General features: G+C 45.7%; 1 protein-coding gene across 1 annotated transcript in view; it reads left to right on the forward strand.

The window, feature by feature from the left end:
- The window catches only part of LOC147900370 (vacuolar protein sorting-associated protein, putative (DUF1162)), a 249,522-nt gene that overhangs the window by 160,494 nt on the left and 65,564 nt on the right, over positions 1-23,464 (forward strand). Inside the window, exons 24-32 of the mRNA XM_087376703.1 lie at positions 13,514-14,831; positions 15,273-15,401; positions 15,551-15,697; positions 15,915-16,541; positions 16,690-16,761; positions 16,865-17,341; positions 17,459-17,648; positions 17,790-18,471; positions 18,564-18,680. Of these exons, the coding sequence (XP_087232829.1) occupies positions 13,514-14,831; positions 15,273-15,401; positions 15,551-15,697; positions 15,915-16,541; positions 16,690-16,761; positions 16,865-17,341; positions 17,459-17,648; positions 17,790-18,471; positions 18,564-18,680 (3,759 nt within the window). The remainder of the gene's footprint in view (positions 1-13,513; positions 14,832-15,272; positions 15,402-15,550; positions 15,698-15,914; positions 16,542-16,689; positions 16,762-16,864; positions 17,342-17,458; positions 17,649-17,789; positions 18,472-18,563; positions 18,681-23,464) is intronic.

Consider the following 23,464-nt stretch of genomic DNA (forward strand, 5'->3'; position numbering starts at 1 on the left):
CCCCGAATGGTTGTGTACAATCATCTTTGTAGTGACCGTACTCGCCACATCTGTAGCACATGATGGGTCTGCGGAAGTTGGTACCTCGGCCTACACCTCCACATCCACCTCGGAACCCACCCCGTCAACCGAATTGATAAGGGGATCCATATCCACCCCCTGACATAGGTGGTTGATACTGTGCATAGTAGGGTGGAGGATAGAAGTATGGAGCCCCAATCTGATTGGGAGCAGGAGCTTGAAGCAAAGGAGGATTAGAAAGTAGTGGAGGTGGAATGGTAGGAGGGGTAGGTGGTTCAGGTGCCTTCACAGGGGCTGAAAGTAGGGGTACTGCTGGCCCCGAAGTGGTCGGTGCAACTCTGTTAACTGTAGCCAGCAGAGGTTCCCCAGTTGGATACTCCAGTAGAAGCTTCCTCAACCCCTTACGATACCTACACTCGGAGGCATCATGTCCATGAATCTCACAAAATGTGCAAAAGGAGGTCCCTTACGCTTCGATGGACATTCCCAGTAGGAACCCTTACAGTTGGTACACCAGAGACCACTTCTTATTTGAGCTTCAAAGGGTGATGGTCCATCCACCCTTGTTTTGTCTTTTAGACCTTCTTTGATTTCTTCTAACTCCTCCTTGAGTTGCTGCCATGCCTGTGAGCCCTCTTCCCTTGGAAGCTGGGCGGTCTGAGTGTGTGTTGAGGCGAAACTTAACTGGGACCGTTCCATCTTCACTGCTTCCCTCAAGAAGTCTTGTAGTGAGGCATGCTAAGGGAGTTTGTCAACCGGCCTTATAGCAATGGTGGAAGGTAACGCCTTCAAAAACCACCCCTTCGAGATCATGTTGAGATCAAGAAGCTGCTAAGCTCCCCGTCCCGCTGCTCCCTGCTGCCCTCCGTCCTGCACCCCTCTCCCCTCCCTCCCAGCCCCTCCCTTACCCTCCCTCCTCCTCTCCCTGCAGCCCCTCCTGCTGGGCTGCTGCCCCCTCACCCGCTGCTGCCTCTTCCGCTCCCTTCCCTCTCCTGTCCCCCCCTCTTCGTCTCCCGCTGCTGTCCCCCCCCTACCTCGCTCCCTTCCCTCCCTACCTCCGCTACCTCTCCCTCCTTGCCCCGCTCCCTTCGCTCCCTACCTCCGCTACCTCTCCCTCCCTACCCTGCTCCCTCACCCTCCCTACCCTGCTCCCTTCCCCTCCCCTTGCTACTTTCCCTGCCTCTCCCTACCCCCCCGCTGCCCCTCCCTCCTTACCCCCTGCTCCCCCTTCCTCGCTCCCCCTACCCGCCCCTCTTTCCCTTCCCCGCTGCCCTCTCCCCTCCTCTCCCTACCCCCCCGCTGCCCCTCCTTTCTATCCCACTGCTCCTTCTACCCCCCACTACCCCTACCCCGCCTCCCTTCCACTCTCCCACCCCTACCTTCTGCCCCTCCCTCTCCCACTTTCTTAGCCTCTGAATCACCCCTCCCCCCCCCCTTCTCAACCTCTGACGGAACAAGAGAGAGATTTTCTCTCTCTGGCCGCAAGATTGTTGGATGGACAGAGCATCTTCATGTTCGTGTCGGCCATTCCACCTTGATTGACGAATGGGTTCCCATTCAGCCAATCCTCGACCGCTTCCACTGGCCGCAAAAGACACATCCAGATGCCGTCATGCAGATTGCTTCAGATTACTATGCCTCCCTTCTGACTGTAGATTCTGATTCACAGGCCAGAGATGATGCTAGACAGGTTATTTGGTAGCATATTCCTATGTTGGTGGATAGAGGTATGAGAGCCTCACTTGATGCATGCTTCACCAACATAGAGTTCAAGACCGCTCTTACTGCCCTTCATAAGGGTAGTTGTCCAGGGTCAGATGGGCTTGCACCTTTTTTTTTTATTTTTTGGGATCAGATTGGAAATTACATTACCTTAGCCCTGCAGGGCGTTTGGGACTCGGGTGAGATGACGGACTCACTCTCGGAGGGTCTCATTCATCTTATCCCAAAAGGAGGTTGCAGAAATTTAGTGTCTCAGTGGAGAACGATCACCTTATTGGGCACTTTGTGTAAGATCTTGGCAAAAGCCATCAACCGAATTGCAGCCCATCTTGCCAGATCTTATACATGACACACAAACAGGCTTTGTCCATGGCAGAAGCATTTTTGATAACATATTCTCATTTTGGGAGGCTTCTGAGTGGGCTATGCATGAGGGCCATAGATTGGCAATTCTACTCCTAGATTTCGAAAAAGCATATGACAGGGTAGATTGGGGTTTTCTAGAGGGAACCCTTCTTCACTTTGGATTTTCAGATTTGTGGATTAGAGGGATTTCTACTCTTTACAGGTCAGCCCATAGCCAGGTACTCATTGGTGGAGTCAGGGGAGACATGTTTCAGATATCCAGATCAGTTCGACAGGGATGCCCTCTAGCCCCCTTTCTATTCTTATTTGTGGCTGAAGCTATGAGCCTTTATATTAGAGCTCAAGCTGATATTTTTGGGCTGAGACTTCCGTTGAGATAGTTAGAGGAGTTGCTGGACAGTGAGCTGGCAGATGACACGGCTATTTTGTTGGATGCCACTCCACAGACACTCACCTCTTTCAGGACAGCCTTGGATTTATTTTGCATTGCAGCAGGGGCTCACATTAACGGGAACAAATCCAATGGTTTCTGGATTAGTGATGAGGACACTGCAGATTGGGGTGCTGATATTGGGTTTACTTGGATTCAGAGGGGTGTCTCCGTCAAGTATCTTGGATGCCAGGTTGGGGTGGGAATTTCTCCAGCACAGCAGTTCGCTCCCGTGTTGGAGAGCACAAGGAGAAAGCTCCTATTTTGGAGTTCGGCCAGACTTGACCTTGCATCCAGAGTGGTGGTTGTAAATCAGGTACTGTTGGCTACAGCCTGGTTTGTTTGCTCTTGTTGGTGCCGATCTACACGCAGTATCACTCAGCTCAAGAGACCTATCATGAATTTTTTGTGGAGTGGATTAGACGGCACTTCAGATGTGATAGCCAGGGTGGCTTCGACGGAGCCGTAATGAGTGTGGGTGCTTCAGAGGAGGAACAACCTTTCTTTATTAAAGTCTTCGGAAGACCGATGGGTCTATGAGACTAATAGAAAACTGATACAAATCAAGCAGAAAGGGTGGAGCTACTAAACAAGCATCAACACCTATGCTGAATGCTAAGTGCTAAGTAGTACATAGTGATATCATGAGTAGTGACATCACCATCATTGTCATCAACATCATCATCATCCTCATACTTAGGTCAGCCACCATCAGGGCTGGCTGGCACTGGTTCATGCAAGCGGCCCCACAAAAGTATATGTGTGTTAGGGGGATACTGATATGTAGCCAATGATGGAGGGCTGGCAACTATCTGTGGGTGTTGCCCGTCTCAGTCTCCTAGCAATGACTGCTCTTGACCAGGGCTATAGTAACCCCTGTGGGCCGAGGCCCCCAGGCTTGAACAGGGATGGAAGGTCGCTCAATGTGATCTGCATGTCCGTTCACTGTCGAGTACAGCGTGCCTCAGGCTCTGGGTCTCTATTGCAAGGCGCTAAGTATTTTAGTAAGATTGATGTACGCTTTGGGATCCATCCCTACCTAAGATTGGGTTCGAAATCCGAAAGGGTCATTATTAGGTCAAAGTAATGCCCTCTGGTTTAAGAAAGGCTTCTACTACGTTCATGACCTCGATGAACAATGTGCTTAGATAGTATCCATATGCTTGAGAGCCCGAGCACATCTAGTAAGGCAGATCGTTTGTAGGAGATCATCCAGATTTGAGATTATGAGGGCACCCAATACTCTCAAAAGGCCACAGAGTTCACGAAGGAGGGTGCTGGTAATTGACATGCTTGCCGACCTGTGTGGACAACCTTCTACAGTAGGAGCATAAATGGATGCGTGGACCAAGACGTCAACGACTGGCCTGCTCGATCTGTGGTAAGGTTTGATGGTTGGAATTCCCCCTCCTAGCAGTTATTCGTTCATCTGTTATTCATGGAGAAAGGGCTGTGGGGGTTTGTGTCTGGAACGGAGAAGAAACCCACAAATATAAGAATGAGAAGGCTCTAGGCCTTCTTGTACACGCTATAGGAGTAGGCTTTTTCCATCATGTCAATATCTCCAAGACCGTTGCCCAGAATTGGAGCATATTTGAAGCATGGTTTGGGTCGAGGGTGAAGAATTTTAAAATAATGCTGAAGCAAGAGCTGTTTGCTTTACAAATGGGAGAAGGGGATTCCCTAGCGACCCACCTCAACAACATGTCACGCAATTATGAAGCAGTTCCGTTGAATGTCCGGGTAGATGATGATGATGCAAAGGCCATTTTACTCACGAGCCTCCCACCAAGGTATTCCGAGATAGTTTCTATACTCGGGCTGAATTCTGATGCACTTGATTTCCATGACATTGTTTCTATGCTCTCGAGTGAAGAGAGGAGGGCAAATATTAATATGGCAGGTACGAGTGAACCGGCTTTTACAATTAAGGATAAGGGAAAAGGTAAAAAAGAAAGACTTGGTAAAAGAGCATTTGATGTGAAGCCAAAGGAATTGAATATGAAGGCTTGCATAATAGAAGAACATGAGGAAGTTCAAGGAGAACTTTGCAACCTATGCACAAACGGAGGTAATTCACCTAGAGAGGAGAATGATTATACTTTTTAGAGTGACATATACTTTCAGCTAGTAGTGGTAGGTGTCAGGTATGGCGTTGGAATTTCCTTGTTGTCTCTTGGTTATAGTAGTGGCAATTTTGGTTTGCAAACCCTTCTCGGTTTATGGGGGGATTCTTAGCATTAGTTAGTATTTGTGTAATAAACCTCCAAGGGGTGGTGAGAAGCTTAAAGGTTGATGGAGGGCTAGCATGGGAAGGAGCTTTGGATCACCCATGGTAATACCACCACATTTCTTGAGAGACCAACGAGGCTTTGGTTTAGTAGTCGCTATGATCAGGTTAGGGCCCCATGAGCAGCTCCAACAGGTTACACACTAGCCATTGAACCAATGTGCTAGCAAGCTAGGAGTGGAGACCTCCTGCTTAATGCAATGGCGTTGAAGGTGGGCATTGAGCCAGTCATACCTTTGCGGCGTGGGCGCATAGACACATACTACTCCCCATTGAAACTCCCGTAAATCCACGACTATCACACAAACTTCCACTCATAGGAGGGCCTTGTTTTCCACCCCCCACCCTTCCAAAAGTTGGACCATGGTGAGTTGGAATGTGCATGGCCTACACGGCACATGCTATCTTCGGCACTGTCTCCTCCCGGGGAGAGGTATGGTCTCCAGCTATGGGTAGGAGGGAGAGCATGTGCATTGCAGTAGCCCAGGCCTTAGCCCCAAAGGTGTTCGATGAGGGGGAACTCATAGGAGGATGGTTGTGTGGATAGGCTTGAGGATGTGAGTCACAACGTTGGGATCTTGAACATGTATGCAGCCACATATCATCAGCATTGTGCACATTTTTGGAGACACTTAACAGGAGGCTCTTGGACATGGACTCTTGGATTGTTGGAGGAGACTTCAACGACGTAAAGTTTGAGGAGGACACACAAGGGGGAGACTTCGACCGAGCATAGCACATGGGAACACTTATCTTCGTGGTTCGTGGCTAGGATTCTTGGCAAGAGGCAGTGTTCTCTAGACTCACGGTTAGCCTTCGTTTCTCCTTTGGTAAGTAGCGTCATGATTAACTACTCGAGAGACTAGATAGATTTCATGCGGGGAATTGGGCTATACATAGAGGTCGAGCCACATGCATCTTAGCAGGCACAATGTTGTCAGATCATTTTCCGATTGCTTCACTTGGGCCAGCTCTGTCAAGGATGTCCTCGAAAGGGTGCATGGAGCCTCGATGCATTGCTACTACAGGAGGAGGAGGTCTATAGCAGGCCATAGCATGCAGTAGGAGGATGATCCTTGCCAGACAGTTGGGCTAGATGGGTAGCAGATGCTATTCAGAGGAGTAATGTGAGCTACAGACATAGGTACTTCAACGAGATGACAGTGTCTACACTGTACAAGAGCACTAAGATGGACCTTGCTTCCATAGAGAGATTTCAGCCACAGTGGCTTGCAGACAGATATGAGAGTGTGTGGGTGAACCTTCAGGCCACAGAGTTTGTGAGAGACAAGTTCTCTCATTACTCCTCCAAGTTGATTGGTTTAGCGATGGGATAGGATGGCCATGTAGTCCTTTCGAACCATTGGTCCATGCAAGTCTTGGACTCCAGCCATAGCGGTTGTGAGATTAGGAAGGCCAAGTTCAATCGGATGCCAAGCGATATTAGAGATGACGACCTCTTTGTACTTCCAACTTTTTCAGAGATGGTGGAGTCATCGCCTTAGGTTCTTGTAGTCCAAGCGGCAGTTTGGGCGCACATCTTTTGAGTGGTCACCCAGTGCATCAAGAGACAGTTGGAGGCTCCTTTTACAGATGAGGAGCTCTTTGAGGCTGGGAGGTCATTCATGGTCCCTTGCAGTTGGCCTAGTAGAAGATCTTTGACTAAGGATTGCTTTCCCAATCACACGGTTGGGACTAGGTTTGTTTGATCCTAGAAAAGGGAGAGATGATTCAGATATCCGACAGTGGTGTCCAATCACCCTTTTGGATACTTTCTACAAGATCTTAGCTAAGGTCTTGAGTTTGTGGTTGTGCCACCACTTCCCCACTTCCATGCAAGCAGGTTTTGTTTAGGAACAAAACATCTTCGACATCATGTTCGATTTCTAGAGGCAATGGGTTGGACCCTTTAGGAGTCTCAACCTACCGTAGTTCTTCTCTTGTACTTCGACAAGGCATATGATAGGATGGAGTGGGCTTTTCGGAGGGCAACATATGTGGACGATAGGTTTCTACTGTACACATCGATTGTTGCCTTCAGCTTGATGTGGCTGCTTGGACCCCTTAAAGAGAGCGACATCAGGTAGAAAGAAAGAAAGAAAGAAAGTTTATTAAAGTCTTTGGAAGACCGATGGGTCTATGAGACTGTGAAAAACTTGATACAACGAGCTGTGGTAGTGGAGCTACTAAACGAGCATCCAGACCAATGCAAAATGCAAAAAATGCAAAATGGCAATGCTAAGTCGTCCTAAGTACAACATAGTCATGTGATAGTCGACTATATATCAATCTCAGCATCATCATCAACATCATCATCATCATCATCAACAGCAGGACATCAGGATGGATGAGGCAGTGGAGGCATGAGGTCGACAATAGAGGAGTAGGTGCTCCAAGGGGTCATGACCAGATTTTGTTTGCACTTGTGGACTAGCCTTTGCCCATGAAAGAGTACATATTTCTTTTGGAAGGTGGCCCACGTGGGATTGGCTATTGGCTTGTGGTTGGAGCAGATGTGAGTGAATGGGAAGTTCCACCAATGGGCATATAGGGATCTTGAGATGATTTTGCATTGCCTGTGGAGCTGCTCTGTAGGATCAAGGATTTGGCAGGGGACCCTCACGATTGTGGCTAGGACATAGAGGATGGAGGGGGACTTCACCTGGGGCATGGGTGCTTGGCTAGGAGAAAGAAAGCAAAAAAGAAAGTTTATTAAAGTCTGCAAAAGACCGATGGGTCTATGAGACTGTGAGAAACTTGATACAAGCAAGCTGAAAGGGTGGAGCTACTAACCGAGCATCAACACCATACAAAAAGCAAAAAGCTACACGCTACATAGTCATATCAGAATAATAGTCATCTACATCATCACTATCATCGTCATCATCATCAGAGCAACTGTCATCAGAATACAAAGTGAAATATGCTCCAATGTCACTGTGGTCCCCTCTCGTTAGGGGTGGGGGAGCGAGAGAATAAAATTAGAGATAGAATGGTGTCAGCTGCCTGTGGGCGTGGTCCCGTGCTGTGTCCTGATCATAGCTCTACGTCTAACAAGGGCGACAGTGATCCCTGTCGGTCGCGCTCCCTCTTTGAATAGGGAGGGAATGTCCCCAAGAGTAATTTGTGCATCAACCCTCCTCCTGAGCTGTCGTGTCACTGGCTCTGGGTTCCGATCGTGTCTAGGGCCTGTAGGAGGGGAGCCTGTATAGTTCGGCTGGAAGACCTCTGTGATCATGCTCTGAGAAGAGTCTACCAGGGTTGTCTCTATGATCAAAGTAGGCGCTCACGATGTTTGACTGCCTCGTGAATGAACGCGGCCAAGCATCTCTCATTTGGAAAAGAGAGAAATGGGGATAACAACCCGGAGCTATCTTTGAATAGACAATAGAAGCACCCTGTAATCTCATAGTATACCGGGCATCTGAAAATGAAATGCTCCTTAGACTCAACCTCCTGTAGGCCACATAAGGTGCATATGCATCTCTCCCTAGGTAGACCCTCTGCCCGGCCACTCTCAATATGAAGTCTATGTGAAGAGACCCAAAACTGCCCAATAGAGATCCTCAGTGAATGGGGTAAATGAATCTGTGTATATCCTGGTGGGTCCATAAACCTCTCATGTAAGATATGTAGGCAATGATCTCTGTAGAAGCTGCGCTTCACTAGGAGCTCATGCGGTTCCAACCAGGTCCGGAGTGTGTGTAGCTGCAGAAGATCCTCATGTGGTTGACCTCATGATACTGGAGTGGGGAAAATGGTGCATTAATGCTGTATTGGAAGGGAGGAAGTCTATCCATGTGGAGCCCCAGTTGCGCAAACCGTCTCACTGTGTGTGCAAACCAGCACCTCTGGTCACCTGCAGCTAATATTGCCATAGGAGAGGGGGTTCACGCCTTTTCAATAGAGATGGCTTCTCCAGACTATCTGGACAGAGGGTCTTCCCGATTGAGGTGCAAGACGTGGCTTCTCCTTCCCACCAGCGGCTAGTATTCTGACTCGAGGATAATGTTTGGGAGACGGTGTCCAGCATTACTACTTTGAATATATGAGTGGGACAGAGACAAAGAGAGGGAGATAGGGGTAGAGAGAGAGAGAGAGAGTTAAGATTGGATTTATCTATTTGCACCTGGCCGCCTGTTGCAGTTTGGTGATGGCTAGGAGGTATCCCATCAGCCACCGTCGTGGCCATTTGGTGGGATATCCTCTATACCGTGTGCACCATATGGGAGCAAACGGACAAATGCATTCTAGGACGCCCATCGAGATACTGGTGTGTTTCTGGAAGGCTTGGCCTGCAGGTGTTTTCTGCACATTCACTGAGCGAGGCCTCCACTGGTCCCAGCTTTGTTGTTGGCCCTTGTGTTTGAGATTCCTTAGGCACTGAGCTGGCTCTCTAGAAAATGCTGATCTACAGACAGCACTCTTCCAGTGTATTTTCTTCCATGATCAGCATCACACAGATAGCTGATTTGTATCGTTGGTTTTTTCTCAAGCATTAATAGAAAGTTTCTTTTCTTTTCTTTTTTGGAAAGCGGGGGCGGGGGGGGGGGGGGAGGGTTGCACAACAAATGTGCTATTCCTCACGAGTAATTGTACATTACAAAGTAAAATAAACCCCTTTGAGTTTGGTATGGGCAAATTATGCTGCTGTAGGTGCTACCATAGTAACCTTGTGCAATAGACTGCCTGCTTCACCACCGTGCATTCAAGAGAGATGTTGTTCAAGAGACGTATACGATTTTTTCTTTTATTTGCTGCTACTGCTTGAGCAGTTTCTTCACTTGATGGTTGCCCTGTACGAGAAGCTACTGAAGTTTTCTTTTCTTGATTTTCCATCTTTAGGCTCCTAGGCCTCTGTAGCCTTTTCCTCCAGGTCCTGTGGGCAGGAAGATATGTACAGTGTTTCTTGCTGTGTCTTCATGTGTTGCCTCTTGATAGCCATGCATTAGGTCTCCTATCTTCTAGATTCTCCACCTGTCCACTTCGCCACCTTGAGACAACAGTTTACTGCTGTAGTTGTGCGCTCAAACAGGTGCACAGAGAAGTACCTTGGAACAAGCACTTCATGCTTTAGCCATGCGACCTGGTTTGCCGTACTAAAATTTTTGCTATTTTAGAGGGAAAGGCCACAGAAAAGGTGCAATTTCTGCTGCTGTACAATGAAGCAGTTGCTACTATGGTTCTGCCTTTCATGTCACTGCATAAGTCCTCTAGGTGCGATGCTTCACCAATACAGGTTGCTTCTGTGAGACCCGTCCCTGTATGCTTACACAGGGTTTGTCACTAGATGCTCCACAGGGTGTTTTGCACAACTTGCGATGTCTCGAGTGTCTTATGCTGCACCTCTTATGCTGTTGGCTGGAACACTTGCAGATACCTGCGTGCTGCTCTTCTTGAAGACCTGTGTGTTGTTTTCTTAGTTACGACCTTGGTGTTTGCAGATGGTTCTTTGTTGCAGGCCTTAGGTTGAGCCACAGTCCAGAGTGTTTGCTTTTTGAAGGCTCTCCTCCTCATGTTACGGTTTCGCTTAAATAGATCATTGTGTGTATGCAGCTTTTAGTTGCCACAGTTTACTGGGATCTGATATCGTCTTCCTTCCAGGAGGGATATGCCACATCTTGTTGTCCTTAATTATAGCTAACCATGTCAAGATTGTAGCCAATGATTGGCATTTGATATCCTCTTCTGATGTATGAGAAAGAAAGAAAGAAAGAAAGTTTATTAAAGTCTTCGGGAGACCGTGAAGGTCTATGAGACTAAAGATAACTGATACAATGAGCATAATGGTGGTGGTCTCAAAACGGGCCAGCCAACCGTTTCTACAAAAAAGAGGTTATGAAGGACTATGTGTCTAGTCCTGATACAAAAAATATGTGTCTACCTCCAGATGATACAAAGAAGAAGAAGGGGGGGGCACAAAAAATGGGGCAAAGGGGGGAGATACAGTATACATGTGCAGGTGGTGATCATCAGAGACCAATCATAGAGGGGCCGTCAAATGGGAAGTCGGAAAAAACCCTGCGATAGATGATTGGCCTCTGACGTCATGCGGCCTAGTCGAGCTCGGTCGTCGGGGGCGGCGGGTGGCCCTGTGGATGAGGGCAACAGTAACCCCAGTGGGGCGGGCCGAGAGCAGAGACGAGATGTCATGGACCTGGATGTGTGAGTCTGTCCGCTGACGCAGCTGTCGTGGCTCTGGCTCTCGCTCACGTCCGCGTCGTCGGCTAGGCTGAGAAGAGGTATCCTGTGACTGAAAGAAGTCAGTGATAGGCCGCTGGGTGTCCTCCCGCTGTGTGTGCTGCTCGTGTCGTCGTGCTCGGAGAGAAGTATCTCGGTGGCGGGTCATCTCATGTAAGAGAGCGGCTAGGCACCACTGATCCGAGAATTGTAGCATGTGTGGGAGGGAGCCGAATCCGTTGCGGAAGAGGCAGTGGTATCGGCCTCGAATGGCATAATAGATAGGACATCTGAAAGCAAAATGCTCCTCCGACTCGATCTCCTGTAAGTCGCAAAGTGGGCAAAGGCGGTCCTCTCGTGGGATACCCTCTGCGCGTCCACTCTCGATCCGTAATCGGTGTGACAAAACCCTAAACTGACCCAGGGAGATCCGGAGCGCATGTGGTAGATGAAGTTGTGTGTAACCCGGAGGTGTGATGAAGCCCTCCTGTGAGATCTGGAGGCAGTGTCGGCGGTAGAAGTCGAGCTTCACAGGAAGCTCGGAGTGAAGAAACCATGTCCGCCAGGTGTGGAGCTGGAGCAGATCCGCCCAAATGAGCCGGTTGACCTCCTGGTCAGTGGGGGAGAGAGGAGATGGTGGAGCGTCGAGGCTGTACTGAAAAGGAGGCAACCGGTCTAAGTCGAGGCCCAGTCGGGTGAACCAACTGGAAAGACGACTATACCAGCATCGCTGGTCCCCATCAACGGATAAGGCCATAGAGGAGGATAGGGCTAACCAAGGTAGGCGGAGGCGACCGTCAGCGGAGGAGCCAAAATCCCTGACTCTGTGGAGGTAGGTGATAGCTTGAAAAGCTGCATCAAGCTGTAGGGGTGAGGCGCCGAACTCTGCTAGAATGATCTGGTGTGGTACCGATGGTTTGCTACGGATCATCCGAGCAAATATCAGTATCTGTAGGCGCTCAACTCGAGCCCACTCTGTGTCTGAAAGGTCGACTTCCCACCAAGGTCTACCGTACATGCCTGCTAGGCGAACCAAAGAATCAAAAAGGAGAGACTTGGTTCGCGGGTCCTGGAATTGGGAGTGGTAGCACTGTCGCTCTAGCCTGGCAAGAGCGGCGTATCCCCGGCTGATCCTGGCCTGCATGGCCGGGCGCATTGTGAAGATCAGGCCTGAGAAGACAACGCCCAAGTATGTGTAGGAGTCAACTATCTCAACAGGGTCGCCGGCGAAGAGGAACTGCTCTCGGTGCATAGCGGGTCTGGAAGTGTTGAAGATCATCACCTTGGTTTTCCCAAGGTTGACCTTCAAGTCATGTGTATCACAGAAGGCCTGAAGTCCATCCATGAAGACCAGTAGCAGAAGAGGATAGTAGTACTACATCGTCTGCGTATAGGAGAATCTGGATGGCAGTCTCCGCAAGAGAGCAGCCTGCACCTCCGAGTGTCCTGATGGTGGTCTCGAGCTCGTCAATGTAGAGGCCAAATAGAGTCGGTGACAAGGGACATCCTTGTTTGACTCCGATAGTGCTCGTGATCTCTGGGGTCCAGCTGGTGCCAATCCTGACCTGCCCCGTCACCCGCTCATAGAGAGCTACTACTGCCCAGATAATCGCCGAGTCGTAGCCTAACTCCTGCAGACGTCTGATGAGTCAGGCGTGGGGAACGGTGTCGAATGCCTTGCGGAAATCTACAAAGCAACAATATACTCTCTGTCTCCTGTGTCTGGCCTCCTCAATGATCCCTCTAAGTGTAAAAATGTGATCGTAAGTCGAGTGATCCGTCCTGAAGCTGGCCTGTCCGGATGCCCTGAGCCCCTATATCTCTGCGCGAGCACTGACCTCGCCATCTAACAATGATGCATAGATCTTGGACATAACATGTTGTCCTTAAATATAGCTAACCATGCCAAATGGCATCAAGTCAATCTAGAGGAAGCCCTCAGTACTGGGATGAAAGAGGTAGCTGCTGACCCAGCACAAGGGGTTTCATGACTCAGAGGCGGCCTGCAAGCACATGGTTGGGCTCAGTGGGACATTGGACTGACCTGGCATGTACCTCCCTATGCTTCCTAAGGTCACTCTTGAACCTTTTAGTAATTCTATCAACTCAAGTACTCCAAGCGTACCCAGTGGACTAAATCCATAATTCATCACTCATTTTAAAAGCATGAACTGGAATACATTACTAGCACGGAAGTGGGGACTTCAGCGAGGGGGTTGTGTCCAGGTCAATTTGCTAGCTGCCCTCGAGAGGAAGAAACAGACTGGCCTAGCAAGTGTGTTGAGGGGTTGTGGCCCTTTAGAGGGGATGTGTCCTTGTAAGAGTTTATATTAAAGTAGGATGTATTCAGACTTGATGTGCAGTTACTGCTGTGAGCTCTTTCCAGAATGGTTTTCTAGAATAGTTTTGTGCATTGTTATGCTGTAGGAGATATTTGATGTTAATTAGGAACTATAACTCCATGATAACTGATGAGTGTTTTGATATCTGGTTTTCATTTCCAGGTTCATGCACTATGATTTTCAGCAAGAGCTGCAATTTGCTGTTAACAATGTACACATAAAGAAGGCATCACCGCTGGTGGACGGCATCCCTTTCTTGTCATTGCATTCTGCAAGCCAATTATCTGTCACTGCCATTTTCATGCCTATCACGATTTGGAAATGGAACTGGTCTGCGTCTCAAATGGCCATCATTGCGAGGGGTGTTTCTGATGCAGAGCAGGTTGCAGTCGCAAATGTCGAGGATATGGAATGTATAGGGTTGACAAAAAATAGTTGCATTGAACACATGAAATTTAAAGTCTTACAGTTGGGCATGCATACTATTGAGTATCAGTCTGGCAACCCTTTCTGTGCTTTAGACTCTGTTCTGTCTTCATCAATTCATTCTTGCACTACATGCACATTGAGGCAGCAGCGCTGCAAGGAAATAGTAGTTTGTGCACCTGCAGTGGATAACCAACCAGGCCTTGAAATCCGTGTCTCATATGGAACAGGGACAGATAAACACCTTTTCATCACTATTCCTTGCATACAGGTCTTCCTTCATTTGGCTGCCTGGGCTAAGGCCATTCCAGCACTGGCTGCATGTATTGAGAATTTTGTAGCTCCTGTACGTGCCGACCAGAAGACTCTACATCCAGGTACATCAGATCGATTGCTGGAAGCTCAGTGCCTGAATGAAGGAGAATCATCGTCGGTGGTACCCACTGACCTTAGATTTCTTTCAGTTCTTCAGGCATCCGAAGAACTGACTGCAAATAGTTTAGAGAGCACTATACTTCTCCAATCTTCGGTTATATCACTATCCTTTATTATCCCCAACTTTGATTTGGCTACTTCAACAATGAGCACTTATGATATCCATAAACACCTTAGTTGCGATAAATGTCTGGAAAAGATATCAGATCTTAAACTGGACCATGATCAGATCCAGAAATACATTTTTTTAAACCTAACCATTCAGGTGGAAAACCTTATTTACAGAGAGTCAACGCATACATGTGATTTGGAAGCATCCATACTCAAATGCGGGGTTGATCTAAAAGAAGGTCATTCTGATGCTTCCCGATGTCTACCTTTGCTACAGATAGCAGATGTGCAAGCAAAAACAAGCATAGATCTCAAGATAACCCCAAAGGTCTATGTGACTGCGACTATTATGGTGAAAAGGGTTGACATTTGGTGTTCGTATGCCATCTTGTGTTTTCTCAGGTCATTCAATTTCGAACGATGGAATTCATCTGCTTCCAAGTTTGATATTGAAGCAAAGATTGCGGCCACTTTACAGCGAAGTTCAATCTTGCTGACTGATGGAAGGGTAAGCCTCTTGTCCTCTGTTGACATGTGAGATTTAAGAAGCTTATTTTCTGGGTCTGTCTTTTTAAGAACCTTGTAAGGAAAGTAACTTAAAGAAATGCCTGAAATTATTATAGGTATACAGTTGGTGAAATTATTATAGGTACACAGAAGCTGCAATGAATCAAGAAGTTTACTTAATAGTAATATTATTTAGGCCGTTAATTTAAACATCGAATTCCAGGATGTCAAATGACAGCATTTTCATTAGCCCATCATTTGAAAGCTAGCTGCATCTTCATAAACATGTTGTTGCTTTGGTATTGAGAAATAAGGGTCTCATTTTTCAGCCAGTTGAGGAATTCAGGTTGCATCTTCTGTGTCTTAACCTTGATGATGGGTTTTATCCTTGTTGAGATTCGTATGACTGATACTGAATCGAGCTTGGCATTCCTTTGTGCAGTGGAGCTGTAATGCCCCAATTTTTGAGCTTAGAATGAAAAATACGGATACTCAAATAAGCTGGAGACCTGACAGTTTGAACTTGTCTAGCTCTTTTGAACTTGAGGCAGACTACCATAACATGGAAAAGGTATCAGCATTTGAGAATTAGAATTCTAAACTCATGCAAGCCAGTGGCTAAAGGAATCAAGCTAGTCCTTTTTGTTTTTTTTTCTTTTGGTGTGGGGCAATGCTTTTCCTTGTCATGTGTCATGTTTCTGCTCACAATCTTACAAACAGGTGACGTGGGAGCCTCTCCTAGAGCCTTGGAGTGTCTCTTTTAGTATAAGCAGCACTTTGGCCTCTTTCAGTAGGCTTCGGTGCACAAATTCGAGAATATCTTCATATAGCGAGTTAAATGTAAATATTACCAAGCCACTTCTGCAGGTACAGCCAATTCCAGCATTAAAGCATTGAAGGGATTTTCATGCTCCTATTGTTGAGTGTTGAACATGATTATTAATTGCAAGTACAGAAAATCTGAGCATCCAAAGAATTGAAAGGACTTTCATGGTTCATGCATGGACTTTGATTCATGCTCCTATTGTTGTCAGTGTTTGAATCTGATTACTTTCTTGGCACCTGCTGTTTTGCAAGTGATCAGGCTACTTCGCGTGCAGTGGATCTGTGTCATGATGCATGTAGCAAGAGGAAGAATGTAAGTTCAGATAACGGTAATCACAGTACATCTGCGGGGAACAAGATTTCCGTGGGGTATGCTCCTTATTGGTTCCAGAATGACACTGGTGTTTCCATCACCTACTGGCTGGTTGGTAATCGTCTTGAAAATGATGAGGCCCCATCTGAAGGGAGACACTTGGGTGGGAGTAGTCATGATATCGTGCAACCTGGAGGCTCCATTCCATTGCTTATTGAAGAGACGCCAGAACAAGTGTTTCGCAAAGGCAGAGTCAACAGTTCTTCAGAGAGACTGGTGGACAAGAGGTCCTTTGGTGGACAGCATAGGATGATTTGTGTGCAGCTTGAAGGGACCTCGAAAGCATCATCTCCTATGTCTATTGATCTTGTAGGATGTAGATTCTTTAGTGTAACTTTTTCGCACTCGTCCTCTGGTGTGGATGACATAAAAAGGAGAAAAGAGACACAAAATTTGGAAGGGAAAAATATTGAGAATAGTGAAAGCGATGCTAAATCAAATGCATTTTGTACGCCCGTTGTCTTTGATGTCTCAGTTCAGCATTACAGCAAGATCATCCGAATTTATTCCACAGTGAGTTGTGTCCAACTATACTGGTTTTGGGTGATTCAGATTCTCTGATAAGTGTCAAATAACTTAGGAAAAATGGCATATACACGGATTCGGTACCTTCTAAGACGTCTTCATATACAAGCTGAGACGCTTTGTTTGTTAACTGTAGGTAAGTCTTGTCAATGCAACATCTATTCCAATGGAGGTTCGATTCGATATTCCATTTGGCATTGTACCCAAGGTGCAGACTAAGAGCTAGACAGGTCTTGCAAGAACTTGACTTGAAAATTTTCTTAGTAAAAGGTGCATCTTAGTAGCTGAATTTCTGTCTGATGATTGTTCAGGTCATGGAGCCCATCTTACCAGGACACGTGATGCCCTTGCCAGTTCATTTGGCAGAAACAGGACAGATAAGGTGGAAGCCATTGGGCAGTAGCCACCTCTGGAGTGAACCACAATCTCTTTCAAACATCCTCTTACCAGCTTCAAGACTTGTGTCGCTTCGCTCTTTTGTGTGCTACCCTGTTCACCCTAGTAATGCTCCATTTCGCTGTTGCATGATGGTTGGGGAAACCTTGGCTTCAACATCAACCGTGCCAGAAGAGATGAAATATAATTTGCAGTCAAATTGGAAACATGTCGCATCTGATTCCCAAGCTCAGATGTATTACTCAAGTTTTCCAGTAAATGAAAGCTCAGCTGGCTTTCTGCGTGAAGTGATGTTTCAAGCACCATTTGTGTTTAGGAATTGTCTTCCACTGCCGCTGTCTCTAACTATAGAAAGTGGTGCAGGACTCAATCTATCCCTTTCTGCTCCAGAGGTGTGCATTTATGTTGACCTTTCAAAGGAAGAGTGAATTACAGAATTTCTTCTCTAATACTTACTTTTTACGGACTCTGATAACCTGTCTTTTAATTTTTAAACTTAAAATGTGCAGGGTGATTCTATATTTGTTTTTGAGGTGAATTCTGCTCATGATTTGACATTGAATATAAATGTCCCTGGCTTCTTACCTGCATTGACAAAGCTAGCAAGTGCCTCTGCTCCACTAGACCTTCGGACAGATCCTCAGGAAGACCAGGTCCTCTCTGTCGAGACACTTGAACTCCTGCCAAGAAATTCTGGAGGTATCCTAACATAATACACTTCAGGAATGTGGACTCTGTTTGGCAGTTCAGAAACTAGAAATGCCGTATCAAGGTCGTTTGTAAAATGCAATTAATTGTGTTTCCTGAAAAGAGTTGATGTCAGCTTTTGTTGAAGTGCAGGCAGTGTTGTCAAATTGAAAGTCGAGAAGCTATGCAACTGGGTCTGTGGAACAAGAGAGCTGTCTATATATGTGCCTATCTGGTTTTATAACTACAGTGGTGTAGACTTAGGGCTTGTAGATGGGGATACGGATCCATTGTCAGATAAAGGGAAACCAATCAGGGAGCAGGTGATTGCCAGTCATCCAGCCATACAGAAAGACGATCAAACTTTTGTCCCAGAGGCTTTTGGTTTGCAAACTGTATTAAAAGTGCCAAGCAGAGATTTTGCCAACATATATTCTCATGGAGAGTTCTGTGGAAACAAGGCAATGAGGCTACTGGGGGGTAAAAATATAATTTCATGTGTACCTAAGAGATCCAATTCTATGAAGGATGAAGTCAGCACCCTTGAACTAATAAATCCCAAAGCACACATTTATTCACCCTCTAAGGAGGAGGACCTAAGTGATAAAAGATTGAGGGTGAGAATAGCACTACCTCACTCTAGAAACTCTTTACTGGATGAAGATGCAAATGAAACAAGATGGTCACGCCCATTTGCTTTAAACCCACCAGGAGGAATGACAACTGTGGTGATCCCGGACTTAAAGGGGGAAGGAGCTCTTATCTTATCGGTTGTGTCTGCATCAGTTTTGGGAGCTTGTGCCGGCAAGACAAGGACTATCACCTTCCGACCAAGGTTTTCCTTGCATGTTTTATGGTGTATTGCAATATTTCCTAGCTTAAGTGTTTCCTTCACTTATTATGCTTGATGGTAATAATTGATGGCAGGTTTGTGCTAGCAAATACTTGCAGTCAAGCCCTATGTTACAAACAGCAGGGAACTGATAACTTCAACTATTTGCTTAAAGGAGAGCAAGCACACCTTCATTGGTCTGATACAAGCAGGTACTTCAAACAGGCCTCTAGGTTTGGGTGTGGATGTGCCCTATGTATCTTGAAGAAAAAGATGAATCATGACTCAGAGATTGGCCAAAAAACCTGATGTTTCAGAGTTGTGAGATAATTGAGAACATGAGAGTGGATCTATCTTGGGGGGCACACTTTAGACAGTGGAGCAGCATGATAAATAAGAACCGTCTTGTATTAAGGGGCTCTGTTGATCATGCAAGCTGCTTGTGTTGCTGATTGAAGGAATGAAGTAAAATTTTGTTAAATGTATGAATGGGCAGGATTTGGTCTTTTACCTGGGATTGATCCAGGACAGGCTGCACTTCACATGAATAACCTGTTTGTTGTCCCCTGGAATCCATACAACATGTCAGATTTTTTAATGTCAATTTTTGTTGTTGTTGCCAAAAGTGCACTTCTATTAAGTAGGACCAAAATACATAAATCCAAAAAGGTGAACTTCTATAGTACACACAATAAAAAAGTATGACCAAAATACATAAATCCAGGATAAAACCTGTGAAGGCTTTATACAAAATCATGCAGAAAAGAAATGAGCTGCTGGAGCCAGTCCCGAGAGTGGAATTTCCACGGTCACTCTCATGAAAGAAGCTCTCTTGGCCACTGGAGTGTTTGAAGAGCCTTGAATCCTGCCCCAAGTGGCCATGAGGGTGTGGATAATGTCCTGCTAGTGATTATAAGAGCCAAAAATTTTAAAGTCCCAGCTATAGACTCTATGTATGTAGATCTCCATATTTGCCAATCTCCTCTCCTTCTTCCTATTGGATGTCTTCTTGCACCCCTTAGCCATCCTTAGCCATTCCACCGTTTGTGGGCCGCTCTATCCTTGATGGCTTCCGCAACACTCCTGGGTCAGTGAATCCCGTGCTCCATGTGTTCTCCTGTCTATTCCATGCGCTCCTGACACTAGTTGGTTGAGAGGGTTGGTGCACCACCTATACCAAAGGATGACTTACAAAAGAAACAAAGAAGCCCACCTTACAAAGAAATTAGACAAAGGGTGACTTACAAAGAAAAAAATAAGCCCGGACCTTGCTACCTGATGTGGGGTTACATCACATTCTCTATCCAAGCTTGTGCACTTTGTGGTTCCACTTATGAGTGTCAACATTAGTAGCAGGGGTTTTCTTCATCACATTGATTGTGATGTTTTAATCATTTTTGCGAGTATAGGAGCCAGGATTGATAGGATGTGATGCTCTTACTATCTTGCAAATCACCTCTTTTCTATTCTCTAAGGCACCCACCAGCGAGAACACCGAAGGCCAGATATGAGTGGTCGGCTCCAAGTGGGGGGGGAGGTACAGTGAGGTCATGTATCCGTGAGACAAAAGCCAATGGGCCAGCCTCCAGGCCATGTAGCAAGTACCTCTCCTCATCTTGCCAAGCATGTGTGCAATGATACTCTCTGCAACCCCAATGCAATGCTGAGTCGACTGGAATGCTATGAACCAATGTGGGCATCTGAGATCTACACCAAAGGCCTATCTGTAGGTGTTGATCTGGATTCCACAGTGCTGGAAGAGCCAAAAGATGTAGATTTGTCCCTTCTGATATGATCTCTACAGTCATGTCCAGAATTACTAAATGGGTAGACCATAGTGTAATGCCAAATGTCTCCCAATGTACTCTTTGGGTATATATCCAATGCAGGCTTTGAATCTAGGCTCCTGTAGCATTCCTGACTGTGTAGTCAAAGAAGGAGAGTCCTAGGGGGTGATACTGCATCAATCCATTGTTACTCTCTTGGGTCCCAAACTAGGTGCTCAAGAGGGCATCCACGATAGAGCCAGAGGCTCAATTGAATATCTATGATGAGAGAAGGGTGGGGACCTATGTAGCATCGCCCATCAATGAAGCCCATGACTCTAATTGTGTGAAGAATAGCATCCTCAATTGGTTTCTGCTCTCTCAATCTAACTAGTCTCCAACGCTCCTTAACTACATAAAGCACTCTCTTGCACCCCCTATCTCAGAGGATACAAAGAGTTTATAAAGGAACTCTTGTGCTTGAGATGAAACACAAATCTGTCCGCCCTTTGTCTAGTCTGTCCCATAAAGCCAACCTTGAGGGATAACTATGTCAATTAGTAAGGCATGTTTGCCGATGTGCCAAGTTTTGAGTGGTGATAGGGTGCCACTCATGCAAGGCAGCTCTTGAAAAACTCTCTTGGCACTCAGTGTCGAGGTGGTCTCTCCCATCTGGATCACTACATGTATTCCGAAAAGGCCAACGGATTTCCTAGGTTATTAACAAATACTCAATCCACATGATTGGCTATTTGCCCGTAGACTCATCTTAAGTCTACAGGGGGACCCATGAGAAGAATACTATGTTTTAACGCCATTGCTGATGAGTTGAATTAGTTTCTAATGAGAAGAACAATGTGAACATGGTGAGAACTGCTGGTGCCTGTTGATATAAATGTGCGACCTCCTCTATCCAGAGCCCAGACATCAATGTAAAAGTGAACAATTTTTGCATGGATAGTCCCTTTGCATCTGTCAGACTAAGAATATCAAAGATTGGCATTGATAGTGTGAAATTCATCCTCAAACTAGCTATCTTTGCATGTGATCCCTAATATGTATTCTTTCCATACCGCATTGTCAGAAGGGAGGACTCCAGCTTCTTTCTCCTATTCTTATCAATTGGCTGTTCTGTCATATTGAAGTCTCCTCCTATGATCCAAGAGTCAACCTATGGAAACCATCTGCAAATCTCCCTCCAAAGGCAACACAATTCCTTTTGAGATTAGGTCCATAAATGTAGAGCAACCCAATCTAGGAGTCCCCAAGGAGAAGCATGATCCATGGATCCCTCACTAAATCGAAGACACCATGTGCAATAACTGTGTTAGAAGGATTGCGGCAAGAATTAGAATGTGGATGCGTCAATTTTACGAGCAAAAACCTATGAGCAGGTTTATCCGAGCGTGTTTTTCAAGAGATTTAGAAAATTGTATTTCTTTAGGAAACATGGTTTTTACACTTTAATTTTAACTAGAACTAGATCCCTTTATCATAGAAATATACAGAATAGTCACTCATTCATTTTTATATAACATAAATTTTCTTATTCATAGACATCCTTTGTACCCTATTATTACCTGAAAAAATGTCGAAAAATAATTCCTCTAAGAAATATTCCTCATAATCACTCTCAATGTCATAATATTATACATATATAATTACTTATTAAACACATTTATATCAATATGACAAGAGCTTTCCAGTGTTTTAATAGCATAAATAACAAGATATTTATGGGTATGTTTATAAAGAAGTTTAAATTACTATAAATAAGTATTAACTTGGGCTTATATATCACTCTCATAAAATATATGTAATATTAAACATAAAATATATGTAATATTTAATACTGTATATGCAAGATTTTCCAAAATATAACCCCATAGATGTGCTCAAATGGGGTTTTTCGATCAATTTGAGTGGCTGAAAGACTATGTTTGCACATTGGATGTGAAAGTTATGCCACTTTTAAAAGTGTTGTCCATGGTAGTTCCAGCGAAACTACCTTGGAAGACCTACTTCAAAGGCGTTTCGCTATCTTGATAGCTTGCTTCAATGAGGTTTCTTTGGAGAAACCCTTTCATGAAGCTAGGTTGAGAGAGGGTTTTCAATGTCACCCCCTATTAACTAAAAGTTGTAAGAAGGATCATAAGGGGATTTTCATAAAGAAGTCTACTCTACATATGGGTTTCTTCAAAAGCCATCCCATTATGTTACTCACCATTCCCAAAGATTCATGTAAAGATTTGTGTATAAAATAGGCATTGCTATAATACTTTGCATATTTCTAAGTGAAACTATGTTTCGTTCCGATCTATTTTTGTCATATTTTACGTAGTTGGAAGCTTTTTTTTTCCTTGGCTCGGATGCTCAGAAGATTTCACTCGGAAAATGCTCGTCCCCTTAGAATGTATTCTTCTCTAGATGATCCAAGTCTCAAGAGCACAAGACTAAATGTATGCCTCGGTAGGAGGTGGTCTGTCCTAGCACATTGCCTATCTTAGAGGAGGAGAATGTCAATCGCTCCATGAATGACCGAAGAATGAAGCTAGTTCTTGATGACTTGCTTCCTATAGTAGGTAGGGATGTCTGGCTGAATATTCCAACTAACAACCCTCATTAAAGAAGGAAGTGGCGACGGAAAGTCTTCCTAACCTAGTAGTAGACATGGCCCCATTATAGGTGTCAAAAGATGGACCTCGTCTAATGTACATTGAAGATAGAGGTGGAAACTCCACGGATAATCTATGTGGATTGAATCTTACGAGCACAAGTTTGCACATGAATGTTGACAAGGTAGTGCATTAGTGTTTGGCCACATCCCATTTTGGGATAGTTATTGTGTAATATAAAGCATCAAAAGTTTTCACCCAAAAAAAGTGTGTTGAGTTTGAGGAATCACCTTCAGAGTGCGGGAGCCTAATGTGTCATCATTGCTAGGATCTTCGCATGGGCGGCAACATCATTTTTAAAAGGATCTCTGGCCACCTCATCCTCGGCTTTAATGTCCTCCTCCTCCTAGAGAGGCTTTCCCCTCTCTGCAAGAGCTTCAAAGTGGTTCGAAGAGATAGGAATGCGTGGAGGGGAGGTGTGGGGTGCAGGCATCTATGATCTTGCACCACTATTCAAATTTGAGTATGACGACAGGGATACTAAGGGATCGAGAGTCAAGGAGGGTCCTTGAGAACCGAATCAAAGTAAAGGCAATACGGATATATGAACACCTT

Source organism: Dipteris shenzhenensis, chromosome 7 (assembly GCF_047967505.1).
Source record: "Dipteris shenzhenensis isolate YYH24624 ecotype China chromosome 7, Dip_SZ_1.0, whole genome shotgun sequence".
Classification (NCBI taxonomy): domain Eukaryota; kingdom Viridiplantae; phylum Streptophyta; class Polypodiopsida; order Gleicheniales; family Dipteridaceae; genus Dipteris; species Dipteris shenzhenensis.